Raw genomic sequence first — 18,218 nt, 5'->3', positions numbered from 1 at the left:
CTGTTGTTTTGGGATGGAATGTTCTAAATATATCTGTGATGTCCATCTGGTCCAATGTGTCATTTAGAGCCTTTACTTCCTTGTTGATCTTTTGCTTAGATGATCTGTCCATTTCAGTGAGGGGGGTGTTAACATCCCCTACTATTATTGTGTTATTGTTGATGTGTTTCTTTGAAATTGTTATTAATTGGTTTATTTAATTGGCAGCTCCCATGTTAGGGGCATAGATATTTAAAATTGTTAGATCTTCTTGTTGGACAGACACTTTAAGTATGATACAGTGTCCTTCCTCATCTCTTATTATAGTCTTTGGCTTAAAATCTAATTGATCTGATATAAGGATTGCCACCCCTCACTTTAAATCTGGAGGTGTCTTTGGGTCTAAAATGAGTTTCTTGTAGACAGCATATCAATGTTTTTTTTTTAATCCATTCTGATACCCTGTGTCTTTTGATTGGGACATTTAGCCCATTTCATTCAGGGTAACTATTTCATGATATGAATTTAGTGCCATCATATTGCCTGTAAGGTGACTATTACTGTATATTGTCTCTGTTCCTTTCCTGTCTGTTACTTTTAGGCTCTCTCTTTGCTTAGAGGACCCCTTTCAATATTTCCTATAGGGCTGGCTTGGTGTTTGCAAATTCTTTTAGTTTTTGTTTGTCCTGGAAGCTTTTTATCTCTCCTTCTATTTTCAATGACAGCCTAGCTAGATATAGTATTCTTGGCTGCATATTTTTCTCATTTAGTGCTCTGAATATATCATGCCAGTCCTTTCTGGCCTGCCAGGTCTCTGTGGATAGATCTGCTGCCAGTCTAATATTTCTACCATTGTATGTTACAGACCTCTTGTCCTGAGCTGCTTTTAGGATTTTCTCTTTGTCACTGAGACTTGTAAGTTTTACTATTAGATGATAGGGTGTCGACCTATTTTTATTGATTTTGAGGGGGGTTCTCTGTGCCTCCTGGGTTTTGATGCTTGTTCCCTTGGCCAAATCAGGGAAATTCTTGCTATAATTTGCTCCAATATACTTTCTGCCCCTCTCTCTCTTTCTTCTAATTCTGGGATCCCAATTATTCTAATATTCTTTCATCTTATGGTATCACTTACCTCTCAGATTCTCCCCTCGTGGTCCAGTAGAAGTTTGTTTCTCTTTTCCTCAGCTTCTTTACTCTCCATCATTTGGTCTTCTATATCACTAATTCCCTCTTCTGCCTCATTTATTCTAGCCATTTTTTATTGCACCTCATTAATAGCTTTTTTATTTCAACTTGGTTAGATTTTAGTTCTTTTATTTCTCCAGACCAGGATTCTCTAATATCTTCCATGCTTTTTTCAAGCCCAGCTAGCACCTTGATAATCGTCTTTTTTTTTTTTTTTAATTTGACAGAGAGAGAGATGACAAGTAGGCAGAGAGGCAGGCAGAGAGAGACAGGGGGAAACAGGCTTCCTGCTGAGCAGAGAGCCCAATGCAGGGCTCAATCCCAGGACCCTGAGATCATGACCTGAGCCGAAGGCAGAGGCTTAACCCACTGAGCCACCCAGGTGCCCTGATAATCGTAATTTTGAACTCCAGTTTTGACACCTTACTAATGTCCATATTGATTAGGTCCCTAGCCATCGGTACTGCCTCTTCTTCTTTTTTCTGTGGTGAGTTTTTCCACCTTGTCATTTTATCCAGGTAAGAACAGATGAATGAGAGAACAAAATACTAAAAGGGTAGCAACAACCCCAGAAAAATATACACTAACCAAATCAGAGGAGACCCAAAACTGAGGGGAGAAGAAAGGTGGGGAAAAAAGAAAAATAAATAAATACACACACACACACACACACACACACACACACACACACACACACACATACACATATATACATACACACACATATATACATATATACATATATGTGTGTGTATGTACACACACACACATACACACACACACATTAGACTGGTGAATACCACAGAGCCACCACACACTTGATTTGGGGTGTATTTTGATCTGTTAGAAGAAACTGCCTCCCAAAATTTTAAAGAAAGAAAAATTTATATATATACAAAAATAAGGGTAAACATGATGAAGGGATGGAGTATGACTTAAAGATGAAAATTAAGGAAGATTCTAAAAAAGAAATTGATAAGAAGTTGGTTGGAAAAAGAAGAAAAAGAGGAAAGAATGTGATCAAGCTGGAGACTAGAACAAAGCCATGTGCTAGAATTAGGGTATATTTTAATCTATTAGGAGAAATTGTATCCCAAATTTTTAAAGAAAAAAAGAACCTACATGTATACAAAAAACAGGATTAAATGCAATGAAGGGATAAAATATGATTATAACAATGAAAATTTAAAAGGATTTCTAAAAAGTATTGGTAAGATAAAATAGTTTTAAAATGTTGAAATAGGAAAGGAAAGATTTTTAAAAATAGAATAAGAAAAAAATAAAATTTAAGAAATTTAACTTTGAAAGACTAAAGAATCATAGGAAAGCCATGAATTCTATATGCTGCATTCCTCTAGCTCTGGAGTTCCGCCCTTCTCATTGATTGGTGACTTGGTCTTGGCTGGATGTTCTTACTGATCTTCTTGGGGAGGGGCCCGTTGCAGTGAATCTCAAATGTCTTTGCCCGGGGCAGAATTGCACTACCCTTGCCATGGGCCAGGCTAAGTAACCTGCTTGGTTTTGTGCTCTGTAACTTTTGTTCCCTGAATGCTTTCCGTAGAGCTTTGGAGGACGGGGATGAAAATGGCGGCCTCCCAGTCTCCGACTGGAGAAGCTGAGAGCTCCTTCCCACTCCTCAATGTGCCCTCAGAGAAAAGCAGTCAATCCCTTCCATCTCCCTGGTCTCAGGCCACATTCCTAGCTCACCCAGCCTGTGACCGAGTGTTTCTTTCTCCGGTGCACAGCCCTGTTTGGAGTCTCCAAATCCAGCAGATTCCTGCAGTGCGCTCCCATGCTGCTCCTCCCAGAGGAGGAAGGAGGGGGTCTCTCCAGATCTGCCACTTGTGGGGTCCCTGCTTGAAGAGCAGTGGCCCAGCTGTGCCTTGTATCACAGTTTGAGGTAATCTCAAGCTGAGCGCCCACGCCTCGGGTCCATCTCTGCAGCTGGCTTAACTGGTCCAATATCTGGGAGCTCTGCCACACTCAGACACCCCTGGTCTTTTTGTGACCCCACGGGTCCTGAAACCATGCTGTCCCTGCAAGGGCTCCACCCCGGGCTTAGCCTCTGGTTCAATGTCCCTCAGTAGAGCAGACTTCTAAAAGTTGCAATTTTGTGCTCCCCTGCTCTACCACTTGCCGGGAGCCAGCCCTTCCCCTCACGGTCTGTCTTCCCATACATCGCCTGGGATTCACTTCTCTGCACGTCCTAGCTTCCAGAAGGTGGTCGTTTTTCTGTTCCTAGAATTGCTGCTCTTCTTCTCTTTGATATCCTGTTGAGCTTGTAAGTGTTCACAATGGTTTGATAACTACCTAGCTGAACTCCTGGGACCTGATGATATTCAGGTCTCCTACTCCTCCACCATCTTGCTCCTCCCTCTTGAGTTTATCTTCTTTGGAACTCTGTGGGCTTCCTGGATCTGGATGTCCATTTCTTTCCCAATATTAGGGAAGTTTTCAGCCTTTATTTTTTCAAGAAAAATCCCTGCCTCTTTCTCTTTCCTCTTTCTGGGAACTCTGTAATACAAATCTTAGTCCATCTGATGTTGTCCTATAAAGCCCTTAAGCTATCTTCACTCCTTAAAATTCTTTTTTCCTTTTTGCTGCTCTGACTGGAGAGTTCCACTGCTCTGTGTTTGAGTTCATTGATCTTTTTTCTGCTTCATTTAGTCTGCTATTGAGCCCCTGTAGTGTATTTTTCAGTTTAATTATTGTATTCTTCAGCTCTGTGACTTCTTATTTGGTACTTTCTTGTATTTTCTTCCCATTTGTTAAAGTTCTCACTGTGTTTATCCATTCTTCTCCCAAGTTGGGTGAGCATCATTCTTCTCCCAAATTGAGTGAGCATCTTTATGACCATTACTTTGAACTCTTTATCAGGTAAATTACTTACAAATTTCATTAAGTTTTTTTTTCTGTTTTACCTTAATCTTTTGTTTAGAACATATTCCTCTATTTCCTGATTTTGCTTGACTCTGTGTTAGTTTCTATGTATTAAAGCAAAACAGCCATCTCTTCCAGTCTTAAATGAGTTGCCTAGTTTAAGAGATGAATATTATTGCTCAGCCTTTTCTAGCCTTTGGTAGTCTCTTGAACCTTTATGGTTTTCTAAGCCACCTGTCTTATTTTTAATATAAAGCTCCCATTGTTGGGGGTGTGCCAAGTTCTGTCTGCCCTAAAGTAGGGGATCTCAGCACCTAGATTCAGGTTGATTGGAAGCCAGACCTTTAGGTAGCAGCTTTTGAGTATGCAAATACATATAATACTGTGGGGCCACAAGCATGAACCCTGCTGGCCACCAGACCAAGTGATCTGGAGGTGTTCCATAGATGGCATTAGCAAAAATCAGGGCTCCAGACAAGTGCATATTTTCCTTTCTGGGAGATACTGGAGAACTGGAGCAAGGCAGAGGAGACAAAGGTGGTGTCCCCACTCTACACTCTCTGAGAGCACCTCCACAGGCTTCTAGATGTGTGCCTCAGGCCAAAGCTCCTGGACAAACGTACACCTCTTTCACAGAAAGACTAAGGGGTGTTTCATTCTGCTGTCTGTGCAGTAGTGTTCTGGGGGTGGTAGCCTGCCAAGAACTGATTGTTATAGTCCTGAGGGATGCTGGAACACAACCCTCCCTCAGCCCCCAGATTCAGGCAATCAAGAGGCATCCTGTGGGAAGCAGCCCCCAAAACTGGGGCACCAGACATGACCAGTCCACTGACTGCATGTGTAAGCTCCCCTTGCAGAGATCCTCGGATTTTGGTCAGCTCCACATCTGTACACTTTCTAGGGTCAGCAAAGGCTCTCAGGGTAAAATACCAGAATCATCTCTTTGGCCTTCTGTAATTGCTTCAATCCTGACTTTGTTAAGTCTTCACTCTCTTATAGATCTCTTGTGCCTTCAAGTAGACGTCTTTAATATTTTTGCCCAGTTTGCTTTCCAGGTTTCCTCGGTTTTAGAGGACTGGTCTGAATTACCTCATCTGCCATCACTGGAAGTGGAAGTTCTCTGTTTTGTTTTTATCAAGACGGTGGTTAATCTTACCTAGTCAATACGTCTGATACCACAGTGGGTTAATATACATCCAGTCCGCAGCCTCCAGACTGCCACTGCTCCCCTTTCAGACCGTTGATGGCACAAGGACTCCAGACTGAGTATCTCAGTGTTGCAATATGCTGGGTCCTGGGTGTTTAGGGATCAGCCAGAGTCTTATTCCCTGCCCTTATGGAGCCTGCAGTCTGTCCATTCCTTTCTAAAGCCTCCAAGCTTTTGGGGCCATTATTGCCTTCAATGTCAACATTATCTCTGTCCCCAGCTGGTCTGTTGAGTCACTGTCATGATTTCAACTGTCCTTCCCCTGAGTGAACTCTTTCCCAGACTTATTACTGTGCTTGGGTTGGAAAGGGTCAGTCTGAGCCCAGGCATGCAGGTCTGGCCCTACTCTCTCCAGTCTCATGGCTTATAAACCATTCATATGGCAGTCCCTAAATGTGTTTTGGCACATAGTAGTTTATCCTCCTAGACTCAGCATCACTGCCTCTAGGAGCTCTTGCCTGATTCTCTGAGGTCTGTTTCCTCAGCCAGACAAGTATTTTGAAGGCAATGTCAGTGTTTCATGCATTTCAGCATCTCTAGCACTTAGTGCATAAGAGATACCAGTTCATGTGGAATGATCTCATTTCTCAAGTTCCAGGTACCCCTTGAGGCATTATCTTCTTTGCCTGTCTCTCCTTTTTCCTGGGAACCCCAGCCACTTTTCTGTCCCTTAATGAAGGCATGGCATTGCACCCCTGCCTCCCAACACACCGAGTTCACAGACCTATGGGATACCCTGACAGTCGACCACCACCTGCTGGTCATTAGGTTTCTAGTACAGTGACAGCTCAAGGCTGCAGAGTAGGGGTTCTTAATTTTAAGGTATTCCATAAAGAATTTAAAACCCTTCTTAGAATATTTTCAGATGTACAATATAAAGCACATAGTTTACAAGTGAAAGCAATCATAATGAAATACAGGTATCAGAATGTTAGAAAACATATATATTGCTTATAGATGGATATGTATGTATATATATGATACACACATCTCAGTCTTAAACAACAGGATCTAGTGATTGGTTTAATAACTACTGTTATTCCAAAGTGATGAACAAAATTTTGAGATGTCTCCCTAGCTGTCTTGTGAGATGAAATCCCTGATTTCTCTTGCTGACACTGTCACAGGGACTGCTTATACTACTAGAGTCAGTTGCCTACATCCATACAGATGAGAAGTACAGAATTTCAGTTAGAGGTTAGTCAAACTAAAAAACAAATCTTTTCCCACCTAGGTACAAAGACACTCAATTCTACCCTCTGATTCCTGTTTGGTGATAGGAGGTCTGTGGACCCAGCTTAGGAACCCCTCAGTGGGGTTTCAGAGGCATGGCAGAAAATTGCTTTTAAATACAGTGCCTCTTACTCAGTGTAACGGGCAGCTGAGAGTCGGAGAGGAGGTGTGGTGGAAATAGCACCTCTAGGTCTAAGTTTGAATTTCACAGGCATCATTTATAGTATTGTGAAGTTCCGCCCAGCCTTCCCTTGCTCCATGTCCATTTCCTCGTCTAGAAAATAGGAATGACAAGGTTTTCCTCACAAGCTGTTAAAAGGATTTAATAAGTTAACATGTGAAAAATCCTTGGGGTCAAATGTTTGATGTTAGATGAAAATGTTAATGTTAAATTCTGTAGAATGCCCACACGCACACATACACACACACACACGCATAACTTCTTACAAAACAGAAACCCACCCCAAAGTCTGACTGGCTGTGTGACTCACATAAGATAGTAAAACCCTTCTCACCTAGCAAATGTGGCTAAGTCTGTCTTGCTATTTCCACCCCACTCTAAGAGAACAGCCACAAATGTAAATAGTCTCTCATCTTGTTATTTTATTAGAAGCATATTTACATTCTTGCAGTTAAACTTTGCAGAGAACATTTTACAAAAGTTTTGTATAAAGTTTTGAAATGACATAAAAATAACTTCTATCCTTTATAAAGGGAAAATATAAGTTAGTTATATTTACTCTGCCAAAAATGGACTGAAAACAAGAAACAGTTCCATCTGTCCCTTACAGAGGAAACATTAGCACAGGGCCTGAGGAATACTGTGTGGGCCTTCTCACTGATGGGCATGCACGCTGGCTCCATCATGAGGCTGGAGAACCCAACCAGCCCCCATCCAGAAAGGACAGGGGAGCTATCAGGCCATGGGCAGCACTGAACAGGGAAGCAGCAACTCCCTGAACAAGATTCAAGGAGTCATGTGAATGATAAGCCAGATAGGGGCATGATCAATGACTTCCATCTGAACTATGAAACTGGCATTTCACCTAAATACTCATTCTCACACCCCAGGCTGCAAAAGGCAACACTGTAAACAAAGCCAAAATCAGCCCTGCCTGCCTATTTGCCAGTGCTGACCTTGTCTGGTGGAACTTGGTCAATGTTCTGTAATTACACTGCTGCTAGTTCATATTTTCCCAGCACCTGTGCACCAAAAGGAATAAAAGGGGATAGTGGTTTCCCTTATCTCATATGTGTGAGACCAGAAAACTATCCCATCTGGGTCAAATACTGAAGCAGGCAAGCTGAATGTTCACTAATTTAAGAGGACCCCGCCTTCCCACAGCCCCCAGAGCCTCTCCACTGTGTACATAAGCCTTGGGAACCCCGAGTCCCTTCTTGTTGAATGGCTACCCTCCCTCCCCAAGATCCAGTTCTAACCAGTGCCAAGAACACTTCGAGAGAATTGCTTTAGAACCAAGCATCAAGCCTTGGACATTTAGGAGTGAAAGAAAAAGTCTTCCCTGGATGTTAGCCACTCCATCACCAGCAAAACAGTACCCAGACTTAATATAGCATCCATATGATTCCTCAAAACCGCCTTCAGTTTTGTTTTATTTAAAGCAGCTATCTTCTTATAGAAGCCATTCATTTATATTTAAGTTAGAAATCAAAATGAACGAAGTTCTCTTTGTAGAGAAACTGAATGCCTATTTGAGCATTAGGGTTATCTACGTCCTCCAGCCTTTGGGACTCAGAATCTGTAGGAGGCCAGCTGAGTAACCCAAAGGCCCAGGATTCCATCTGAGGTACGGAAGCTCTGCATCCACTGTGCTGCTGGGGACAGGAAGCATTACATTTCTCCTTGAGGCTTTTTCTTCCTCAACGGAAATCCCAGTGACCACCAGCCTGTGTCTCAAGTGTAAGGCCAGACTCCTGCTAGGAGAGGCAGAGGGAAGCAGCCTTCCCATATCACCTGTAGACAGGATGGGCAGGTGTGAGACAGGAACAGCCTAGACATAGTCTTGTGTGGTGTAGAATTTATCCCTGAACACAGGAGCCTGTGCGGGGGCCAGAGGGAATCACAGACTGGCAATTCAGCCTGTACCATTTATACCAGCACCCAGCACACTTCATACCAGTGGCTCTACTTACACATGCTGAGGGGCACAGGCTCAGGTAGTGAATATGTTTCAACCCACCTGGCACAAGAGGCCTAGGGCAGACCCAAACCTGAGCAATGCCAGGGGGGCACATGTGTGTATGTGTGCAAGTAGGGTGGGGGGCACAAGATGGCACGAAATACCCAAGACCAGCAGAATGAAATGCTATAGCTATGGCCTTATCTCAAGAGAAAAGCAAATCGGGGGTTACTGGAAGGATGAGGGCACCTCCTGAGGCAGCTGGCTGCAGGGTGGGCTTCACTAGGAACTGAAATGGCTGCTAAGACCCATGGTTCTTGTCTGATACTACAAGGAATGGCTGCAAAGCCAGCAAAAATCACAATATGAACAAACTCATCATAATCAGCAACAGCACTTTGTGCCCACAGATAGCAAAACCGGTGTTCTGGCAAACAGCAGGGCCTCAAGGCTGCAGAACACCATTCCTCCTGGACTCTGACCCCACTCACTGACAGCTTGAAGGGATGTGGGGCTCAAAAAGAATATACATTAAGATCACACAACACATAATAAAACCTCACCCTCCATAAGTGAGCGAGAATTAAGGAGCACAGGGATGGGTCTGTTGGGCACAGCTGGGGTAGCACAGGGCAAGGGGCTGGATTCAAGTGGGCATGGAAGCAAGAGGGAAGGGGGGTCCTGAGTTACTTGTTCACAGAGAATGGGTGGGCCTTGGAGGCCCACCAGCCTGCCACCCACTGCCCCAACTGGCTGTTAAGAAGTATCCACAGAGCTGTAGGGGAAGAACTTGGTGGCCTTATTTGGGGTGGTAGGGTTCAGGCATTCTGTCTCCTCATTCATTTTGAAGAACATCTCCTGTTCTCGCTTCTTCTGGTTCAGATCTTCTTCCAGTGCCTATGACAGAGAGAGGGAAGACAGAGCTCAGTCATATCCCACAGGACACAGGTCTCCTAAATACAGGACCCCCACCAAAGTGGCCCTTCTGTGGAAATACCCCACCTCACCCCAGGCCTTTAATGCATGGTAACTCAGTCTTCCCTCTTTCCTCTCCCAGAGCCGGTCTCCCAGCAGATAGCTACCACCTCTTGCTTCCTTCTGCTAGAACCATACAGGAGTTTGCTGTGGGCCAAGGGCTATAGTTTGTGAAATGCCCTCTCACAAATGGGGCGGGGGAGGGGAGATGCCAATCTCCTGCCAGGGAAACAGCCAAATGAATGGAGAAAGACCTGAGGTAGAAAATGGACAGATTTTTTAAAAGCAGACGGTGGGGAGGTAAGGGATAAGGGTTGGTGGGGGCAGAGATGTCCAAGTACATAGTGTTCCTAATGAGAGCACTGCCCCACAGAGATCATCCAGGGGGTTATTTTTAAAATACATGTGCCTTGGGCACCTGGGTGGCTCCGTCAGTTAAGCATCTGCCTTCGGCTCAGGTCATAATCGCAGCGTTCTGGGATCGGGTTCCCTGTGAGCAGGGAGCCTATTTATTTCTCCCTCTCCCACTATTCCTGCTTGTACTCTCTCTCTTTCTCTGTCAAATAAATAAATCTTTTTTTTTTTTTTTTTAAATACACAGGCCTCGACATCACCCCCTGAGATTCTGATTCTGAAAACTTGTGGTAGGTGTGGTAGGACAGAGGTTCTGTCTGTTGCTAAAACACATTAGGTAACTCCAAGCAGAGTGTCTAGCTGACCATTACTGCAGGAGCGTCCCTGGGGCACATGCAAGTTTATCTAGATAAATTGGATCCTACCAAAAAATGTCTTGAGGGGTCTCCAATAAAAGGCATTCAATTAAAAAGGGAAGCAAAATGTACTGGAAAGAACATGAGTTTTAAATTTAAATTTAAATTTTAAAATTTAAATTTAATTTAAATTTAAAATTTAAACAAGAATTCAACTTATTACCAGCTGTGTGGCCTTCACACGTCACCTTTCTTCCTGTGTAAAATGGCAGTATCACTACCTATCTAGCAGGGCTGTCATGAGGAATAAACTAGAAACTAATGAGTCATAGTTACTGAGTAGTTCTTACATGTCAGGTGCTATGCTAAGTGCATTACATCTTATTTATTTTTCAGCCTATGAGACAGATACTATTATTTCCATCTTATAGATGGAGAAACTGAAGCTCAGGGAGCTTCGATCACTTGCCCAAGGTTACCCAGCTAGCTAGGGAGCATAGCCAAGACAGGAACCAACCTCTGACTTCAGAGTTAATGCTCTGAAACACTATGGTCCACCATCTGCAAAGCTGGGCACACACCTGATGCTAAGTAAATGTGGCTTCATTATTAAGCATCTGACCATCAGCCCAGTTTCCTTATTTTCACCATAGAAGTAACCATGTTCACAGGATTTGGCCAGCCTTCTATTTTGTGTCTTTTTTAAGATTTATTAAATTTGAGAGAAAGAGAGAATGAGCAAGGGAAGAGGAAAAGGGAGACAAGCAGCAAGGGAGCCTGACATAGGGCTCGATCCCAGGACCCTATGACCAGAGCTGAAATCAAGAGTCAGACACGTAACCAACTAAGTCACTCAGGCACCCCTATTATGTGTCTCTTTTTAAGACTATTCTTTGGATGCCCTGAGATAGTCTCAAAAAATTACCAGATCCCCCCTTATGCTCTTATTCCTTCAGTAGTACTAAATTCTAGTGAGTTCTCTGTACTTCTGAGGAAAGATGGGGAAGGGACTCTGGATCACAATACCAATCTTTCCAGTCTGTTACAGGATGTCCATATGAAGGCAGCCAAGGTATTTAAAGTCATGCCGCATCTTGGACTTGACTGATTTGAAACTTCTGGTAATTCACACAGACTCTTGGCTTAAGTTCTCCTTTGCTGGATGTATTCATATTAAAGTGTTTGTGATAAGCAAACATTACATATAAGATAAAATTAGTACTGTTTAAGCTTTTATAACAGAAGTTACAAGATCCAGTACCTGTGGGAGGCAGCCAAGTGAACTGAATGAGTGAAGAGAGCTGGGTGTGAGGCAGTAAGGAGTGGTGGGGACTGTGGTGAGGTGAAGAGCACAAGCTGTGTCTGAAGAGGGCGGTTTCTTCTTAGCTCCAGCTGATGGCTGTCATGTGGCATGACAAACCCAGTATTGCTAGAGCTGGGTTTTCAAAAGAAACTGAAAACTCAGATTTTTATGTAAACTTTCCCTACACAGACATTCCTTGCAGCTATTGTGGGTTTGGTTCTAGACTACCACAATAAAGCAAATATCACAAAAGTAAATTGAATTAATTTTTTTATTTCCTAATGCATATAAAAATCATATTTACCAAAACAAGTTATGTCAATGGCATACTATAGTCTTAAGTGTGCGACAGCGTGGTCTAAAAAAACAATGTAAATACCATAATTAAAATGTGCTTTATTGCTAAAAAATGCTGTCCTCTGGTTTTTAGCAATTTGTAATGTTTTGCTGGTAATGGCTCCTGACTGAACAAGATGGCTGCTGAAGGTTGGGGTGGCTGTGGCAATCTTTCTTTTTATTACTGAAGTATAATCGACATACAATGTTTGTATTCCTTCCAGGTGTACAACATGGTGATTCGACAATTCTGTACATCATGCTATGCTCACCATGGTAAGTGTAGTTATTTTTTATTTTTATTATTGAAGTATAGCTCACATACAAGGCAGTTTCTTAAAATAAGGCCAACAGTGAACTCTGCCACAGTGGTTGACTCTTCCCTTCCCAAACAATTTCTTGGTAGCATGTGATGCCGTTTGACAGCATTTTACCTACAACAGAATTTCTTTCAAGATTGGAGTTTGTTCTCTGCCTTATCATTGTATTCTCTGCCTTATTATTATATCCCTGCCTCTGCCTTATCAACTAACCATGTGGTATTTCTAAATTCTTTCTTGTCATTTTAAGTCTTCACCAGGAGTAGAGTCTATCTTGGGAAACCACTTTCTTTGTTCATCCGTAAGAAGTAACTCCTCATCCATTAGGTTTTGTCACTAGAGTGCAGCAATTCAGCCACAGCTTCGGGCTCCACTTCTCACTCTTGTGCTGTTTCCACATCTGCAGTTACTTCCTCCACTGAAGTCCTAGACCCCTCAAAGTCATCCATGAGGGTTGGAATCAGCTTCTTTCTGAACTCCTGTTCATCTTCATATTTTCACCTTTTCTCATGAATCATCAATGTACCTAATGGCATCAAGAATGGTGAATCCTTCCCAGAAGGTTTTTGACTTACTTTGCCTAGATCCATCAGAGGAATTACTGTCTACGGCAGCTATAACCTCACGAAATGTATTTCTTAAGGAAGGACACTTGAAAGTCAAATTTACCCATGGGCTGCAGAATGGACTTTATCTTAGCAAGCATGAAAACATTAATCTTTTAAAAAATAATAATAAGGGGCACCTGGGTGGCTCAGTGGGTTAAGCCTCTGCCTTCAGCTCAGGTCATGATCTCAGGGTCCTGGGATGGGGCCCCACATCGGGCTTTCTGCTCAGCAGGGAGCCTGCTTCCCCCTCCCTCTCTGCCTACCTTTCTGCTTACTTGTGATCTTTGTCAAATAAATAAAATCTTAAAAAATAATAATAACAACAACAACAACATCATTAGGAACGCCTGGGTGGCTCAGTCAGTTAAGTGTCTGGACTCTTGGTTTCAGCTCAGGTCATGATCTCAGGCTCGTGAGATTGAGCCCCACACTGAGCTCTGTGCTGGGCAAGAAGCCTGCTTAAGATTCTCTCTCTCTCTCTCTCTCTCTCTGCGCCCCCCACCCCTGCTCACATATGCTCATGTGCGCGCGCGTGCGCGCTCTCTCTCAAAAACAAACAAAAAAAACATACATCATGTTGTACATCTCCACCAGGTGACCAGGTGCATGGCCAATGAGCAGCAGGTCTCAACAATGGGCTTAAAATAGTAAACCATGTTGTGAACGGATGTGCTGTCATCAAGGCGTTGCCGTTCCATTTCAAGAACACAGACAGAATAGATTAGCGTAATTCTTAAGGGCCCTAGGATTTTTAAGAATGATAAATGAGCACTGGCTTCAACTTGAAGTCACCAGCTGCAGTAGCCCCTAACGAGAGTCAGCCTGAAGCTCTGAAGGCAGGCAGTGACTTCTCCTCTCCGGCTATAAACTGTTCTTCTAACAGAAGGCTGTTTCATCTGTGTTGAAAATCTGTAGCCACTCTCATGAATTATCTCAGTGACATCTGGAGAACTGGCTGTAGCTTCTACATTGGCACGTGCTGCTTCCCCTTGCACTCTTCTGTTCTGGAGACAGCTCCTTCCATTAAGCCTCATGAACCAACCTCTGCTAAATTCAGACTTTTCTTCTGCAGCTTCCTCACCTCTCTGTCTTCACAGAATTGGAGACAGTTAGGGCCTTGCGCTGGATTAGGCCTTGGCTAAAGGGAATTTGTGGCTGGGTTGATCTATAAAAATTTTCTCCATTTCAGCAATAAAGCTGTTTAGCTTTCTTATCATTCATGTATCCACTAGAGTAGCACTTTTAATTGCCTTCAGAACTTTTCCTTTGCATTCACAACTTGACTATAACTGATGCAAGAGGCCAGATTTTGGCCTATCTCAAATTTCAACATTGCCTTCCTCATTACGCTTAATCATGTCTAGCTTTTGATTTAAAACGAGAGCCATGCAACTCTTCCTTTCATTTGAATACTGAAAGTCCCCTCTATGTAGGGTCATTGATTGGTATAATTTTAGTATTATTATGTCTCATGGAATGAGGCCTGAGGAGAAAGGGAGAGAGCCAGGGGAATGGGAAGTCAGTGGAGCAGTCTTAAGATATGCAATAGTTGGCTGTCTTTTTTTTTTTTTAAGTGTATTTTATGATTTATTTTATTGAATAGTTGACACACAATGTTACATTAGTTTCAAGTGTACAACAGTGATTTGGCAAGTCTATACATTATGCTATGCTCAGCACAAGTGTAGCTACCATCTGTCATCATATAATGCTACTCTAATACTCTTGACTGTGTTCTCAATGCTTTAACTTTTATCCCTCTGACTTATTCATTCTACAACTGGAAGCTTGTATTTCCCACTCCACCCATTTTTGTCCTTCCCCTCACCCCTCTCCTCTGTGGCAACTGTCAGTTTGTTCTCTGTACTTACGGGTTTGTTTCTGCTGTCTACTCTGTTTTGTTTCAATTCCACATGTAATGAGATATATATATATATATATGAAATGTAATGGCATTTGTCTGTATCTGACTTATTTCACTTAGCATAAGACCTTCACATTGTCTGAAATGGCAAAGATCTCATTTTCCATGGCTAAGTAATACTCCAGTGTGTGTGTATATCACATTTTCTTTATGCATTCATCTATTAATGGACACTTGGGTTACTTTCCCATCTTGACTGTTGTAAATAATGCTGCAATAAATATAGAGGTGCATATATCTTTTCAAATTAATGTTTTTGTTTTCTAAATACCCAGTAGTAGAATTATTAGATCATAAGGTATTTCTAATTTTTTGAGGAATTTCCATACTATTTCCCACAATGGCTGCACCAATTTACATTTCCACCAACAGTGCACAAAAGTTCCTTTTTCTCTGCAACCATGTCAACACTTGTTATTTCTTGTCTTTTTAATATGAGCCATTCTGACACGTGCAAGGTGATACCTGCTTATGGTTTTGATTTGCATTTCCCTGATGATTAGTGATGTTGAACATCTTTTCATGCATCTGTTGGTCAAATGTCTGTCTTTGGAAAAATGTCTATTCATGTCCCCTGCCCATTTACTATTTGGGGTTTAGTTTAAGTTCTTTATGTATTTTGATATTAACCCCTTATCAGACATGTCATTTGCAAATATATTTTCCCATTCAGTAGGTTGCTTTTTCATTTTGTTGATGTTTTTCTTTGCTATGCAAAAAAGCTTTTCAGTTTGGGGTAGTTCCGATAGTTTATTTTTGCTTTTGTTTCCCTTGCCTTAGGAGAGATACCCCCCAAAAAAAATACTGCTACAGCCTGTGTTAGAGAAATTACTGCCTCTTCTAGCTTCTAGGATTTTTATGATTTCAAGGTCTCACATTTAGGACTTTAATCCACTTTGAGTTTATTTTTATGTATTGTAAGAAAGTGGTTCATTTTCATTCTTTTGTATGGCTGTCCAGTTTTCCCAATACCATTTATTGAAGAGAGTGTCTTTTCCCCATTGTATATTCTTGCCTCCTTTGTCATAGATTAATGACCATGTAAGTGTGGGATTACTCCTGGGCTTTATTATGTTCCAGTGATCTGTGTGTCTGTTTTTATGTCAGTACCATACTGTTTTGGTCATTCCAGCTTTGTAGTGTATGTTGAAATGTGACATTCTATTACCTCCAGTTTTGTTGTTTTTCAAGATTTCTTTGGCTATTTGGGGTCTTTTGTGTTTCCATACAAATTTTAGTAGTATTCTAGTTCTGTGAAAAATACTGTTGGTATTTTGGTAGGGACTGCACTGCAGATTGCTTTGAGCAATATGGACATTTTAACAGTGTTAATTCTTCCAATCCATGAGCATGGAATATCTTTCCATTTGTTTTTGTTATCTTCAATTTCTTTCATTAATGTCTTATAGTTTGATTCATCCCTAGGTATTTTATTCTTTCTGGTTCAGTTACAAATGGAATTACTTTTTTTTTTTTTAAGATTTTATTTATTTGATAGAGATCACACGTAGGCAGAGAGGCAGGCAGAGAGAGAGGGGGAAGCAGGCTCCCTGCTGAGCAGAGAGCCTGATGTAGGGCTCGATCCCAGGACTCTGGGACCATGACCTGAGCCGAAGGCAGAGGCTTTAACCCACTGAGCCACCCAGGCGCCCTGGAATTGCTTTCTTAATTTATCTTTCTGCTACTGTGTTATTAGTATATAAAAGTACAACTGATTTCTGTGTATTAATTTTGTGTCCTGCAGCTTTACTGAATTGATTTAGTACTTCTAATATAGTTTTTTTGGTGGAGTCTTTATGGATAGTATTATGTCTTTTGCAAATAGTGACAGTTAAAAGGCATCCAAATTGGTAAGGAAGTATTTAATCTTTTTTTTTAAGTCCATTGCTATGGCTACAATTCTCACTACTATGCTGAATAAAAGTTGTGAAAGTGGGCACATTCTCCTTGTCTTATTCCTGATCTTAGGGGGAAAAATTCTCGGTTTTTTACCACTGAGGATGATGTTAAGCAGTGGGTTTTTCATATAGGACCTTTATTATGTTGAGGTATGTTCCCTCTAAACCCACTCTGTTGAGAGTTTTTATCACAAACAGATGCTGGATTTTATCAAAGCGTTTTCTGCATCGCTGAGATCATCATTTGACTTTTATCCTTCATTTTGTTGATACGTATCATGTTGAATGATCTTTTTAATGTATTGTTGAGTGTGGTTTGCTAATACTTTGTTCAGAATTTTGGCATCTGTTGTTCATCAGGAATATGGCCTGTGGTTTTCTTTTTTTGTATTGTCTTTGTTTTAGTATCAGGATTAATTCTGGCCTCCTAGAATGTACTTGGAAGCTTTCTTTGCTCTTCCATTTTTTGGAATAGATTGAGGAAAATAATGTCTTCTTTAAATGTGTGGTAGAATTCACTGGGTATCCCTCTGGCCCTGGGTTTTTTGTTGGTGGTGGTGGTGGTAGCTTTTTGCATACCAATTCCATTTCATTCCCAGTAATTGGTCTGTTCAGGTTTTCTAATTCTTCCTGATTCAGTTTTAGAAGATTGTTTCTAGGAATTTATCCACTTCTTCTAGCTTGTCCAGTTTGTTGGCATATAATGTTTTGTACTATTCTCATGTAATCCTTTCTATTTCTGGGGTGCTGGGTGTTCTCTTTCATTTCTGATTTTATTTATTTGGGTCCTTTCTCTTTTTTTCTTGATGAGACTGGCTAAAAGTTTATCCATTCTGTTTAACTCTTCAAAGAAGTGCTCTTAGTTTTCATTGACTTTTTTTTCTGTTGATTTGTTATTCTCAATTTCATTTAAAGCTCTAATCGTTATTATTTCCTATCTTCTCTTAACCTTAGGCTTTGTCCTTTTTCTAGTTCTTTTAGATTGTTTATGTGAGGGTTTTTTGTTTCTTGAGATTAGCCAGTATCACTATAAATTTTCCTCTTAGAACTCCAAAGATTTTGAACCAGTGTGTTTTCATTTTCATTTGTGTCCATTTTTTCCTCTTTCATTTCTTCGTTCACCTATTACTTGTTCAGTAATATGGTGTCCAGTTTTTCACAACTTCATGTTTTTTCAGGTTTTTTTTTTCTTGTGATTAATTTCCAGTATCATACTATTGTGGTTGGAAAAGATGCATGATATGATTTCAGTCTTCTTAAATTTATTGAGACTTGTTTTGAAGTTCACCATCTTTTGTGGTCAAGTTTCATGGCACCCCAAAACAAGTATGATAGTAACATCAAAGATCACTGATCACCATAATAATAATGAAAAGTTTAAAATGTCACAAGAATTATGAAAATGTGGCACAGAGACGTGAAGTAAGCAAATGCTATTGGAAAAATGATACTGGTGGATATACTCACCATGGGGTTGCCACAAACCATTAGTTTTGCGGGGGGGACACAACTGTTTATT

At 41.3% G+C, this 18,218-nt stretch overlaps 1 protein-coding gene across 1 annotated transcript in view; it reads right to left on the bottom strand.

Annotated features, from left to right (window-relative positions):
• Positions 1-7,062: 7,062 nt before the first annotated feature.
• STK10 (serine/threonine kinase 10) overlaps positions 7,063-18,218 on the bottom strand; it is a gene marked incomplete at its 5' end in the record, with an annotated part of 116,684 nt that continues 105,528 nt past the window's right edge. The window contains one exon of the mRNA XM_080804392.1: positions 7,063-9,522. Within this exon, the coding sequence (XP_080660518.1) occupies positions 9,382-9,522 (141 nt within the window). The 3' untranslated portion in view covers positions 7,063-9,381. The remainder of the gene's footprint in view (positions 9,523-18,218) is intronic.

This window comes from Martes martes (genome assembly GCF_963455335.1).
Source record: "Martes martes genome assembly, chromosome: 5".
NCBI lineage: Eukaryota > Metazoa > Chordata > Mammalia > Carnivora > Mustelidae > Martes > Martes martes.
Note: the sequence above shows the minus strand (reverse complement) of the source record. Positions and strands in the feature narration are given on the sequence as shown.